General features: G+C 44.2%; 1 protein-coding gene across 1 annotated transcript in view; it reads left to right on the forward strand.

The window, feature by feature from the left end:
* Positions 1-12,639, forward strand: part of LOC135260311 (tensin-3-like) — a 34,434-nt gene that overhangs the window by 367 nt on the left and 21,428 nt on the right. The window contains exons 2-12 of the mRNA XM_064345555.1: positions 536-700; positions 1,366-1,416; positions 2,386-2,508; positions 2,752-2,816; positions 3,920-4,003; positions 4,504-4,616; positions 4,866-4,926; positions 5,599-5,674; positions 6,170-6,299; positions 6,592-6,657; positions 6,853-6,957. Of these exons, the coding sequence (XP_064201625.1) occupies positions 536-700; positions 1,366-1,416; positions 2,386-2,508; positions 2,752-2,816; positions 3,920-4,003; positions 4,504-4,616; positions 4,866-4,926; positions 5,599-5,674; positions 6,170-6,299; positions 6,592-6,657; positions 6,853-6,957 (1,039 nt within the window). The remainder of the gene's footprint in view (positions 1-535; positions 701-1,365; positions 1,417-2,385; positions 2,509-2,751; positions 2,817-3,919; positions 4,004-4,503; positions 4,617-4,865; positions 4,927-5,598; positions 5,675-6,169; positions 6,300-6,591; positions 6,658-6,852; positions 6,958-12,639) is intronic.

Genomic DNA, 12,639 nt, shown 5'->3' on the forward strand with positions numbered 1-12,639 from the left:
TCAGAGGTGTCACTCTTCAGCTCTGGAGGGCTGCAGCGTCTGCTGGTTTTCGGTGTGTTCCAGCATTTTTATGACCAATTCAAGTCATTGACTGGCTGGAGTCCACACACCGTGTCTCCAAGGTCTGATTCAGCTGCGGATCGGAAGGAAACCATAAAGATCTGCAGACACTGAGGTCCTCCAGAATTGGACACTCCTGCCTTATATAACTTATTTTCATTCTCTCTTGACTTGAAAAAAATCTGTGTTCTATTTATAATGCTGTTGTGGTTAAAATATGTTGTTGTTTTTTGGGGATGTAATGGAAATCATACATTCATAAATTCGCTCATTCATTCATCTGTAAATGATTTTCTATCTCAAAACTCCAGTCCCGGAGGGTTGCCGTGCATACTGGCCTTCATGGCTTCTTTTCAGCCAGACTCTTGGAACCAAGTTGTGTAGATTCGCGACTTCAATGAAGTACTAAAACACACCAGAAACCAACATCCAAAGCCTGACGTTTTTCTCTTTCCTCTCTCTCCCTTGTGCATAGACCACTGATGTAACAATGGAGGAGGGATACGAACTTGACCTGATCTACGTGACGGAGCGCATCATCGCGGTATCCTTCCCCAGGGGCTGCTCTGAGGAGACCTACCTGCGAAACCTGCAGGATGTCACACGCATGCTCAAGTCCAAACATGCCAACAACTACCTGGTGAGATCTGGCTGGGCCTCTTCCCTCTATGCCCTTCTGGTCATCTTGAAATAGTAGCATATGTATTTGAAGTTTTAAACTCTTTAACTCCTTAGATGGCAGAAAATGCAGGACTACAGATCAATGAGAATGTTCAACAAAGCAACTTACCAACCAAAAAAACCATATGAAAGAATTCCCTTTCTGTATATTGATGAAGATCGTTTTTTCTTTGAAAACTGTCAGTAATCTACAGGAATTATAATGGTGTTAATTATTTTTATTCAGCCTGGTGAAATGTGCCTCATTTTGGATTTTCAGATTACGAATCAAAGCATGACAACTGCAGAGCAGCTTTACCTCTTCGTATCTAACCAAGCTTTTCTCTATCTTTCTCCTCCCATTTTTTTTCATGCAACTGGGTATCGTGGGTTTCATAAGTACCTCCTTGCTCTCTGGCATCGCACGTACCCTGTCTTCTCTCAAATCCTTTCAGCTGTCTCCTTCCCCGGTCCTATTTGCTGATTACCCCTCTGCATCCTCTGCCCAAAGCTGTGATCTCCTAAATCTTGTCCCATCGTACCAGCAGGTCTCCACCGTGCCTAAAACCCCAGTGTAAATACCCCTGAGGGGGGCATTTAGTTCTTCAGTGCCAAGTGTTGATTGCTGTTTTGTTTGCCTTCCAGGTTATCAACCTCTCAGAGAAGAGACACGATCTCACTAAAATGAACCCAAAGGTAATGGCCCTGATCTTTGGTTGATTAGCTAATAATGGTGCTCAACGGGAAATGCACGGCCATTCCTGAGGCGTTTTGCCCCCCCCCCCCCCCCCCAATTTAGCACCCCTGTTTAGTCAGTGATTAGCTCTGAATTGCCTTAAATTAGATCCAGTCAGCATATTAGGGGAGTCTGTGGGAAATGTTGCCGGGCTAATGAAAAATAAATGCATTTTAACTGGGAAGGAAAACATTATTTATACTGGTCTTCTGAGCGGGCAGCTAATGGGTTAAATTTCTATTGGTTAGAAATATTCCACAGAAAAGATGGGCCAGCCACATTAAAAATAAATGATTGATTGCTTTCTGCCAGTCTGCCATTCTAGACATGTTCTATTGGATAAAAAAATGGATGAACGTACTGTCTGTCGTATACGAATAGCAATTTTAGGCTTACAAAACAGACATGAGCATTACTGTTGAAACTACTACCACTAGCTTGCGGAAATATATATTTATATATTTAATGCACTGAAGAAGGGTGATATTAAACAAAACGTGTTTACTTACAGTTTCAGCTTTTGTACTTTTTAACATCAGAATTAAACAATGATTCTGTGAAAGAGCTTGTGTTTGCAGTCCTTAGTACAACAATATATTTAAAATAACTTTAATCATACATAAATGTTAATGTGTGTATGGAATGCATATTTGAATAAGCTGAAGCACAAACGATATATAACTTTTAAATTAGGGTGTGGATGTAAATATATAACAGTATACGTGACATGTATTTTATTTCTATTGCCATACATTTTTTAAAGAGGCTATTTGATTATATTTTTCAGAGGTGTTGTCATGTGGCTGTATCTGCATTTTTCAGTTCATTCGCTCAATTTTAGTTAATTTACTGAACTGTGTGAATTCAAATTGGCCACAGCCCTGTGTTGAAGTGTATGTGTATATTGAAATGCCCCTTTTTTGTTTCAGACTATGGACATGGGCTGGCCTGACCTCCACGCCCCACCCCTGGATAAGATCTGCTCCATCTGCAAAGCCATGGAGAACTGGCTCAATGCCGACCTTCAGCATGTGGTGGTGGTCCACTGCCGGGTGGGTACCCCCCCTCCCCTTACGAAACAAATCTGACGGGGGGGGGAGGTGGGTTTCTCTTCCCCCTCTCCCTCTCTCTGCTGACTGAGTTTGTGTTTCAGAACCTGGGAGAGAGACACCAAATATGTTTTACAAAAATATTTTTGCATGAAATGACAGCAACTGACATCAACTGACAGTAAAAGGCAGGGACCTTTCTGTGTGTGATATCACGCTCACACCATTCTCTTTTCTCGTCTTCAGGGTGGAAAGGGGAGGATTGGTGTGATCATCTCATCCTTTGTGAACTTCACCAATATATCAGCAAGGTGCGTAACAGCGTTAGAAGATGAAATCTCATACCCTTGTATTGTGAAATAAAAGTGACGCAAAGAGGCTTTGATTTGACCTGACATTGCCTGGAGACAGGGCTGGGTTGCTATGGGAACCCCCTTCACTCTGCATGTCAAATACTGTAACCTCAGTCCACATCTGTCTGACATCCTGTCCTCAAGAATGATCTGGAAACCAGGGCAATTGTTTCATCAGCTATTCAGAGGATGACAATGTACATGTGTGTGTGTGTGTGTGCTCATGACATAGACCCACACTCATTCACACTACTATTTGTACTTAACTTTCAACAATGCTTTGTGAAGCAATCTTGAAATCTGTTAGTGCTTGCTCTATTCTTGAATTGGCTGCTTGTCAGTATAAAAAGTTACTTTTTTCCTCAGTTTTATTATTACAGAAATGTGGACAGGGCAATGGCAGCTGGATTAAATTTGAGGGCTTATTCAATGCAGATTTTTTGGCAGATAAAGGCTGTGGGAATAGGCTGGTAGAGGCCTGTGCTTTCCCTCTCCCTCATTCACAGGGGGCTCTGCACAGACGTTGAGTCGGTGAAAAAAGACACATTAAGAGCTGAGGCCAGTCAGCAGAAAAGACTTTCAGTTGGTTTAGTGCAGAGTGAGCCCCTCCCCCCGTGTCTCTTTCTTTCTCTTTCTGTTGACTGTACCCGTGCCCCCCACCAGCAGAGATCTCCGTTTACATTGGACTTGGTTGTGTTTGTGTGCGTGTGTGCGTGTGCATGTGTGTATGCGTGTATGTGTGTTTGTGTGTGTGTGTGTGTGCATGTGTATGTATGTGCGTGTGTGTGTGTGTGTATGTGTGTATATGTGCGTGTGTGTGTGTGTGTGTGTGAGTGTGGGTATGTGTGTATGCGTGTGTGTGTGCATGTGTGTGTATGTGCGTGTATGTGTGAGTGTATATGTGTGTGCATGTGTGTGTATGTGCGTGTGTGTGTGTGTGTGTGTGTGTGTGTGTGTGTGAGTGTGCGTATGTGTGTATGCGTGTGTATGCGTGTGTGTGTGTATGTGTGCATATGTGTGTATGGAGTATCACTGACCACTCTCTCCCTCTCCCTCCCCAGTGCTGGTCAGGCTCTGGACCGCTTCGCCATGAGAAAGTTCTATGATGATAAAGTGTCTGCATTAATGACTCCATCACAGAAGCGGTAAGACATCGTAAGGCCCAGGCATTAGCAATTAAATCACTGCCTTCATGCTTCAGTTCTGCACCAGTGGAGATTTACAGGTAGCAAATACAAATGCAAACACCAGTGGAGATGTAGTCAACACATATGGAAACAACAGATAACCTTTGAGTTACAGGCCCAGCTCGCTAACTATTCTGATACATTGCCACTACTCTTCCGTACCCCATCGTGAAAACATAAAACCTCTCACAAAATGTCACAAAATGCACAAGAGCCACACAGGTCATGCACAGCTGTGCGCTTGTTTTTTTATGGAAATTATGTCTTTCCTGTCATTGTTGGCTTGATAACTCCACAGCTGTAGACCTGTTTATAGTGTGGCAGAGGAAGTCTCCCAGCATCTGGAGACCTTTCAGTTTGATATCTCTGGCAGTAAAACCAGGCAATCTTCGCTCAGTGTCAAAAGCTAACGTTTATAAGGCACCTTTGGTGAATTAAGCTATTTTTTCTGGTAACAGATATGTGTGGATCCTGAACAGCCTGCTAACTGGCTCAGTGAAAATGAACTCATCGCCTCTGTTCCTGCATTGTGTAATTCTACACGGGATTCCCAATTTTGACACTGAAGGAGGTAGGCAGAACAGCGTGACACTCAGAAATAAACACCATAAGCTCCAGTAAGTGTACCGTGGAATTCAATCTACCGCAACTGTTTTTGATAATTTTTTCATTCCGCAACTATAAAGCTCAGGAACTATGTTCAAAGTAACCATGACTCAAGCCATGAAATGCAAGTTACAATGATCACGTTGTTTTAAATGCCTTACGACAATATAATTACGCCACGTTGTTTAAATGAATTTTTTCCTTTGGCTTGCAGTATGTCGGCCATATTTGAAAGTCTATCAGGCAATGCAAGTGGTGTACACTTCTGGAATATAGTAAGTATGCCAAATTACAGTAAGTTTCCAGTGAGCACTAGCCAGGATCTGGATGTCTAGAGGGGTGTAAATCTAGGTTGAGAGACATTTTGGCATGGATTCACTTGGTTAACTCCGATATAGCTCAGGGTTTACCCAGATATAGCCCGGCTACATCCTAGTCAGCTAAAAAATGTTCACTTTTCAAATGAAAGTAGCCAGGCTTTCACCCCAATTTCGCCACAAAAATGTTCACTGGGTTATCCTTCATTATGGTGTTGTTGTTGTTGTTGTTGTTGTTGTTGTTGTTGTTGTGTGTGTGTGTGTGTGTGTATATGTGTGTGTGTGTGTTTTTGGCTGGACCGCAACAGCGGGGCCAGCCCTACAACCGTGAATGTCTGTGACTGAGTGAGTGACTGAGTGAGTGATGAAGTTACACCATTGGTCGGCCGAGTTATGAAGTTACACCATTGGTCGGCCAGATCACGTGTTAGGTCCAGCCATACTAGGTTTTGACCTGGTCTTGTTGACACAAAGTTGACTCGCACTTAAAGGGAGAATTTTCCTAACCATTGATTAGCCTGTTCTCTCTATCCCTCTATGCTGATTGGTCTATCATCCCTGTCTCTGGTGGTTTATTGGCTTGTCCTCTCTATCTCAAATGGCTGATTGGCCTGTCTGTCTGTATCACAGCAACATAGGTCCAGGACACAGGAACAGGATCTACATTGCCCTGGAGCCAGCTCAGATACTCAAAGGTGACATCATGGTAAGAAATGTATCCTACGGGAGACCCAATTTATTCATTATCTCATAAAGCAGACATGATATTCCAATTTTGCCACTGGAAAAAAACAGTGCATAACTGTTGAGGATTAAAATTCAAGCTCCTAGACATGCACACAAATACCTGTGGAGGATTTTTCTTGCATTCCTTTTGTGAGAGCCATAAGTGGAGCCCAAATGGACTGTTTATTTGTATCGCACCTCTTGTAAATTGTAGGTCGAAGGGCTTTACGCAGAAATAACATGTAAAAATAAAACCAGAAAATGATCATTAATATGAGAAATAAAAGGATACATACAATAATGAGTGAACATGAAACACAGATAAGTGGCACAGCAAGACCAAGGCTGAATAAAATTCAGCAAAAAAGTTACCACTCAAGTCAAACGCCATCTTACAAACGTGAGGTTTTGAAGAGGATTCAAAAGGAAGACGCAGATTGAGCTGCTCTGATAGCAGATTCTGTTGATATTGCAGGTGAAGTGTTACCATAAAAGCCTTCCCAGGGGGGAAAAGGAGCTGGTTTTCCGCCTCCAGTTCCACACGGGCACCGTCCAAGGTTACAATCTCATTTTCGAGAAGGAGGACCTGGAGGGCGCAAACAGAAGTAGGTCCACGTTCGGAGTGACTTTGAAAATTGCAACTCTGCTTACGCCCGGTTTCTGTACTTGCTGTTATCTGCACTGATACAATCTCTGTGGCCTATTAGAAAATCCAGGCTAGTATGTGTTGATGTAATTTTGGCCACATGTTGGAGTTGGAGTTGGAGAAGCATAAGCTGAGTATTTGGTGTTAATGGTTGTGTGTGTGTGTGCTTGTGTGAGAGTGTGTCCTGGGGTTGTGCGTTTTGCATTGTGTGTCTTTCCTTTCTTGGTGTAAACTCTATTTTCACATTCCAGATCCCAGGTTTCCAGATTATGGGAAGATTGAACTGGTGCTTTCGGAGAGTCCAGAGAGGATAACAGGTAATGCAGAATCTCACAAATATACGCCAACTCAAGCTCACACACACAAACACACACATGCTCACACTCGTAGGTAGATACACACACAGACACACACACACACAGACATGCTCACACTCATAGGTAAATACACGCACACCTATTACTGGACTGTGGAATGGCATGGATCGTGGATTCTCTGGTTCCGGTCCACAGGGTCGGACCGATGGCAGAACGGCCCTGACGTGGCTGTGGACTGCAGCCTCGTGGAGGCTCTGACCCGCTGGGACTCATACAAGAACCTGAGCTGCGACGGGGAAGGTACCGCTCACCAGAACCTCGCCTTCTGCGTTCCTGTAACAGATACAGTAGGAAGGGAATGAATGGGTTAACTGAAATGACTGGTCATCCGCTCTGCTAAATGAATCACAGGGGCTGGTGCCTATGTTGCTCTGAATAAGAATGTGATAAATGACACATTTAAAATGAATTTACACTAACTGCCTCGATATACTGGAGTTGAGCACCACGCTGATGAGTCATTGACTTTACCTCTTTACCAGTTTAAACGCACCTCAAAGACCTCTGGGAAAGTGTTTGGTTGGCCATAACAGGGTCACACACACCAAGTCTATGCTGATGACTGGACAGAATTTCAAATTACGGTACCTTCAGCCAAACACTTATTCTTCGCTTTGTCTCCTCGTAACAGCTAGCTTTCAAAAAGTCAGGCGTCCCCGCAGCCAACGCAAACATTTCTCTGTGTGTTCTTGCTGCTCAGATCCCAGTCAACATACCTGGGATAGTGCTGATCATCACTCTCTCTAAAACCCACAGCTTTGCGTAACGCAGATCCAGCTGCTAACTGGCAGTTAGCGGTTTTTTTTTTTTTCTGTTTTGTTTTGTTTTTTTTTGGTGGTTTTTCAGGCTGTGACAGCCCTGTGTGTACAGATGAAGATGTTTGTGTGTTCATATTCAGTCAGTCAGGGGGTTTTTTATGGTTTTTTTTTGTTCTTTGTTCTGGTGTGAGCAGGCTGTGTTGCTGCCGAGCGGAGCATAACGTGATCGCGTTAGCACGCCCCAGCGGCCGCTACACGTGGCCCCCCGGAACGGCCTCATTAGGAAAGGAGAGAGCGCTACGCGGGTGCTAGCGCCGGGGCGCGGTCGCCGTCGTTTCTCTCCGAACAAAACAGCCAGGGCAGGGAGCGGCGTACTTTACAGCCCACGAGCACGCAAGGCCTCAGGGTCAGGAGATACGCTTTTACATTCCTTTTTTTTTTGTTATGGGTCATGGTGTTCCTAAAAAAAGTGACTGTATCTCCTTCATCTCCTCCCCCCTCTCTGCTCCATCCCTGACCCCCCTCGGTGTGCGGGCCACAGACAGTTTTTGTGTGAGAAGCTGGAACCCAGGGTTTCACAACAGTGGGCAGGCCCGCCCCCGTCCCGCGGTCGGCTGCGGCACCTCCCCCAGACGGATTTCGCTTTTGCGCTCCCGGGCCGTTCCCTTCGGACTCCACCGCGGACGCTAAAAATAGAAAATATGGGGGCATAAAAAAATGCCTGCGACTACTTTAGTGTTCGGCGGTTTCTGTGCGATTTCTGAACCCTAGGAAACACTTTGGTCGTAAATAAAATCCGGACAGCTGCAGATTTAAGGCCCCTAAATGCAAACGACAAAATGCAACGGGAACCATTTTGCACAAAATGGTGTCTCTTACTTTTTTTAAAGCCAAACAATGAGTTTTATCTATTGTATTTTTTTTCTTGTTCGTTTTTTTTTTTGGTCTTACAGTGTTCTTGTGGAGCCTGAGCAAGCTGAGTTTCACAAGTGGACGTTACGTTTGTTTGCGATGACTTCCGCTCCAGCAGGAATTTGGCACAGGCTTATTAATCAACAGTGAATGTCGCTCAGCTAAAGCACAACGTGCACTTGCCAATCGAGACTGTGTCAAAAGAATGCTGCTGTGTCTATATAAAGGACAGTTAAGGGATTTCAATGAGGCTTATAAACCGAGTGAAAGTGATCAGCTGGACTAATTAATTTCGATCAGCCTTTTAATGGCATCATCCCGGTGTGTGGTCTTGCATGGATTTGCCCCAAAAAAGTACTAAACCTTTGCCTAATTAAAACATTTAATTAGACTTTTTCAGAACAGCTTTCAAATGAATCACCTGAACGATTTACAAGATGCACACCTGCTTTTGTGATAACATGAAAATAAATCCTAATCCCTTTTCAAACACCAGCCCCTGCTGCCTTTAAATAAGCAATTGCAACATGGTTTATACTAGTGATAGTTTTTATTTTTGTTGTTGGTATTTTGCAACAGGTGTACCCCTGACACCCCTGCCCATAGTTTCTTCCCGAAATGAAAATGGAGCAATTTCAGTGGACTTAGCGAAACCTCAACAAGCAGGTTTGCCTGTGCTGTACTTATGCGCAGCCATTGAATTAAAAAAGAAAATGGGCCTTGTTGGATTAAACAGAAACCTAAACCAGTGCGCTGGCTGGTTTCAAGCCGAGGCGATTGTAAATGCTGGTGACTCACCGATTGCAAAACCCCAAAAAGTGGCTGCAGACAAAAAAGGGAAAATTATAATTACAATGCTGCGTGCCAATTACTATAGTCTGTGAAATACCAACCAGGCTCTGAGACGCAGCCAAACGCGTCTACGTACGTTGTCTTTCTCCCCAACTTCTTGTCTTCTCTTGGTGAAAAACACGAGTTTGTTTGTTGCTGTGGCAGCTTTTCATATCTTACGCTCACCACATCTGGTCTGTCATGAGAGGAAAAGGAGGTCCGTCCGTTGGGTATGTGGGTATCCCAGGTTGACTGCTGAAAGATCAGAACCATTCCGATGTGGTTCCGAGGCGGTTCTTATAAAGGAACGGTTACGGCAATTTGTGAAGCTAGCAATTTGGGTCTGCGCACATCTGTTCCTGTGCCGGGTTTAAATATGTCCAAGGCGGCTATGTAATTTTTGGGAGACCCGACAGATGGGAAAATGTGCATCTGTTTCAGAAAACAGCTCAGCGATAGGGCAGAAACCACCACCCCCCCCCCCCCCACCCCCCCATGCTCTAACTAAAGCGCAACCCCTCCCAGTGTGAAAAAGACCTGAACAAAGGAATTTTGTTTTCATATTCATTTGGACCTCTCTCTCTCTCTCTTTCACTCACTCACTCACTCTGTCTCTCTCGCTCTCCCTTTCCCTCCATTCTCTCGTTCTCCCTCCCCTCCATCCCCATGGGCCCTGTTAGTTCAGATTACAGTTAACCTTGGTGCCAGCACCCCTTCTCCGCCCCGTCCTCTCCAATGCTGTTTACATTTCCCCAACCATACTTGGCCAACTGAGTCTTTGCTGTGTACTGCAAAAATACACACCTCATTCTCAGACCAGTCAAGGGGGGCAAGGGGGAGGGGGGGGGCTGAGGGGGAGGGGAGGCAGAAATGTGAGGGGCTGCTGTGAAGTTGTGTTGTTTGGGCTGAGCCAACCAGCACCCTTCCCTTTCTCTCTTTCTCCCCCTTGATCTTTCTGTCACTCACTCCACTCATTTGTGTGTGTGAGAGAGAGGGAGAGTGAGAGAGAGAGAGAGAGCGCGCACTCACTCACCTGTGGAGAGAGAAAGAGGTAAGGGTACTGGTAGTACTGCTATGGAAATAGTGAGGGAGGGGTGGAGAGGGATGGAAAATGTAGTGACAAAAACAGAGAAAGCAGGACCTTGACTGGCAAACGGACAGAGAGAAGGAGAGGGACAGAGAAATCAGGATCAATGTTGGCATTCGAACAGAGAGAAAAGAGGGGGAAAAGAGAAAATAGAATGAGAGTGGTGACAGAACTTTGAGCGAGAGGAGAGAAAGAGGGGATAAAGGACCAGAGGGAGATTCAGGGACAGGGGAAGGGCATGACGGGGAAATGTCATCACCTTGTTGCAGCTACAGGGGAATTTGTGACATTCAGCTGGGCGGATGTGAACCCTAGACCCCACGGAGATGTTTGTGTAGCTTTCAATGTGCTGAATGTGTCGGGGCTGGAGGGCCAGACAGCTTGGAGATCAGGTATGTGTGTGTGTGTGTGTGTGTGTGTGTGTGTGGGGGGGGGGGCGGGGGTTGGTATGTACATTCCTATTGTCCTGTTTGTTCTGGAAGGAGAGCATTTAATGGCAGATTAGCTGAAGCGTGCTGCAAACGCTGCTGTTTGTAAGTAGACTAAAGCTACTCCTAAATGGAGGTCATTTGTTTAAATGTTTCCCTATTATTATTCTTTCGGGGCATTGCGAAGGGGAAGATGGGGGGGAAGGGGGAGCACAAGGAATTGTCATTATACCGAGTGGCTGTTTACGCACGGCTGCTGTCATCTGCATAATGTATTTAGCATTGGTGTCGTGGGTTAATTGATTGCCTCTTATGGGGATACATCCTTTGACCAATGGGCTATTCTGTTTCACTGCATAGCTTTTAAGAGAGTTGTTATAAACGCACTTAGGGTCAGATGTTATAAGGACTTCATACTGTGCTGTCCATGGCTGGATTGTATGTCAGAGGTCAAACACTGGAGTGTTAAAGGTTCAGCTTTCATGTGACTGAGGTTGTGATTAATGCCCTTGTTGCATAGCTTGAAAGTATTTGACCTCTGTCTGATGTGTTTATGTGAAATGTAGCTATGAAATGCAGCTAAAAATATCCCCTTATTCTTTATTCAGGGTGTGGTTTGCCCTGAATTTGCTCTATTTTGAATGGTCAATGTAGCATCTATAACCTGTTACAGACAGGGAATGCTGTAGTCTGCCAATAAATTAGGTAATCGGTGGTCATGTGACTTTTCCTTGCTTTTCTGCTTTAAGATAAAGGAAATGAGGGCCCTTCTCCAGCTGTGGTTCCTGGTGTGAAATGTCACCACTATTTAAATCAGTGTGCATACAGCTGTTCTGATTGGCCAAATATTTTATGACGTTAGAAACTTACAATGTTCTACTGGTTCAGTCATTGTTGGATTCCTGAAAATTCTTTAAAAATTAAGTGTGGATTCGTGTTTGTTTCTCTCTCTTAAAAAAAACGGATAATCTTCCACATCCCCAACCAGATTAGAGAACGGAACATTCTGGGGTTCAGCTCGCTTTACAGTGGCGAGCTAGGTACACAAAATTATGGTTTTTATCATGCTGAGCCACAGGAGTGTGAAGATTTTGTGAAATGGGACATACCTCATGCGAGTGTCCTTGTGCAGGCGCCTGCGTAAAATAAATTCTTTACAGTAACATATGGCCATAAAACGCAAACCGACAGGGTCTGGAGTTGTGCTATGCACCATGTGCTTTGTGCTCTGGAGTTTTAATAACTTTCTTTTTTTATATGTGCAATGGGAACTTGAAGGAAAAAGGAATGTTGTCTTTTACAGGTCATTTAATGCTAATTTAATAATTTATTTTATCCAGAGCAACCTGCACAGGTCGCATTTTCTACATGCGGTTTTTTACACAGCATTTACACGGCTGCCTATTTAAATGAAGCCGGTCAGGTAATTTGCTCAAAGCAGCAATGCAGCTTGAAATTGAACCCATATCCTTCCCCGACCGTTATGTTACATTGCCACGTAGCTCTAGGTGCATTGTGTGAGTTTGAAAGCCTTCTGTTTGTGTCTTGTCTAGATACTCAATGAGGAACGCTTGAAGGACTTGTGTTGTTGTTTTTTAGATACTCAATGAGGAAAGTTTGAAGGACTTGTGCTCTTGCCTTTTTTAGATATTCAATGAGAGTTTGAAAGACATGAGTTCTTGTCTTCTCCAGATACTCAAAGAAGAGAGCTTGAAGGAATTGTGTTGTTGTTTTTAGTTACTCGATGAGCAAAGCTTGAAGGACTTGTGTTCTTGTTTTTTAGATACTCGATGAGCAAAGCTTGAAGGACTTGTGTTCTTGTTTTTCAGATACTCGATGAGCAAAGCTTGAAGGACTTGTGTTCTTGTTTTTTAGTTACTCGATGAGCAAAGCTTGAAGGACTTGT

Source organism: Anguilla rostrata, chromosome 8, assembly GCF_018555375.3.
Source record: "Anguilla rostrata isolate EN2019 chromosome 8, ASM1855537v3, whole genome shotgun sequence".
Taxonomy (NCBI): Eukaryota; Metazoa; Chordata; class Actinopteri; order Anguilliformes; family Anguillidae; genus Anguilla; species Anguilla rostrata.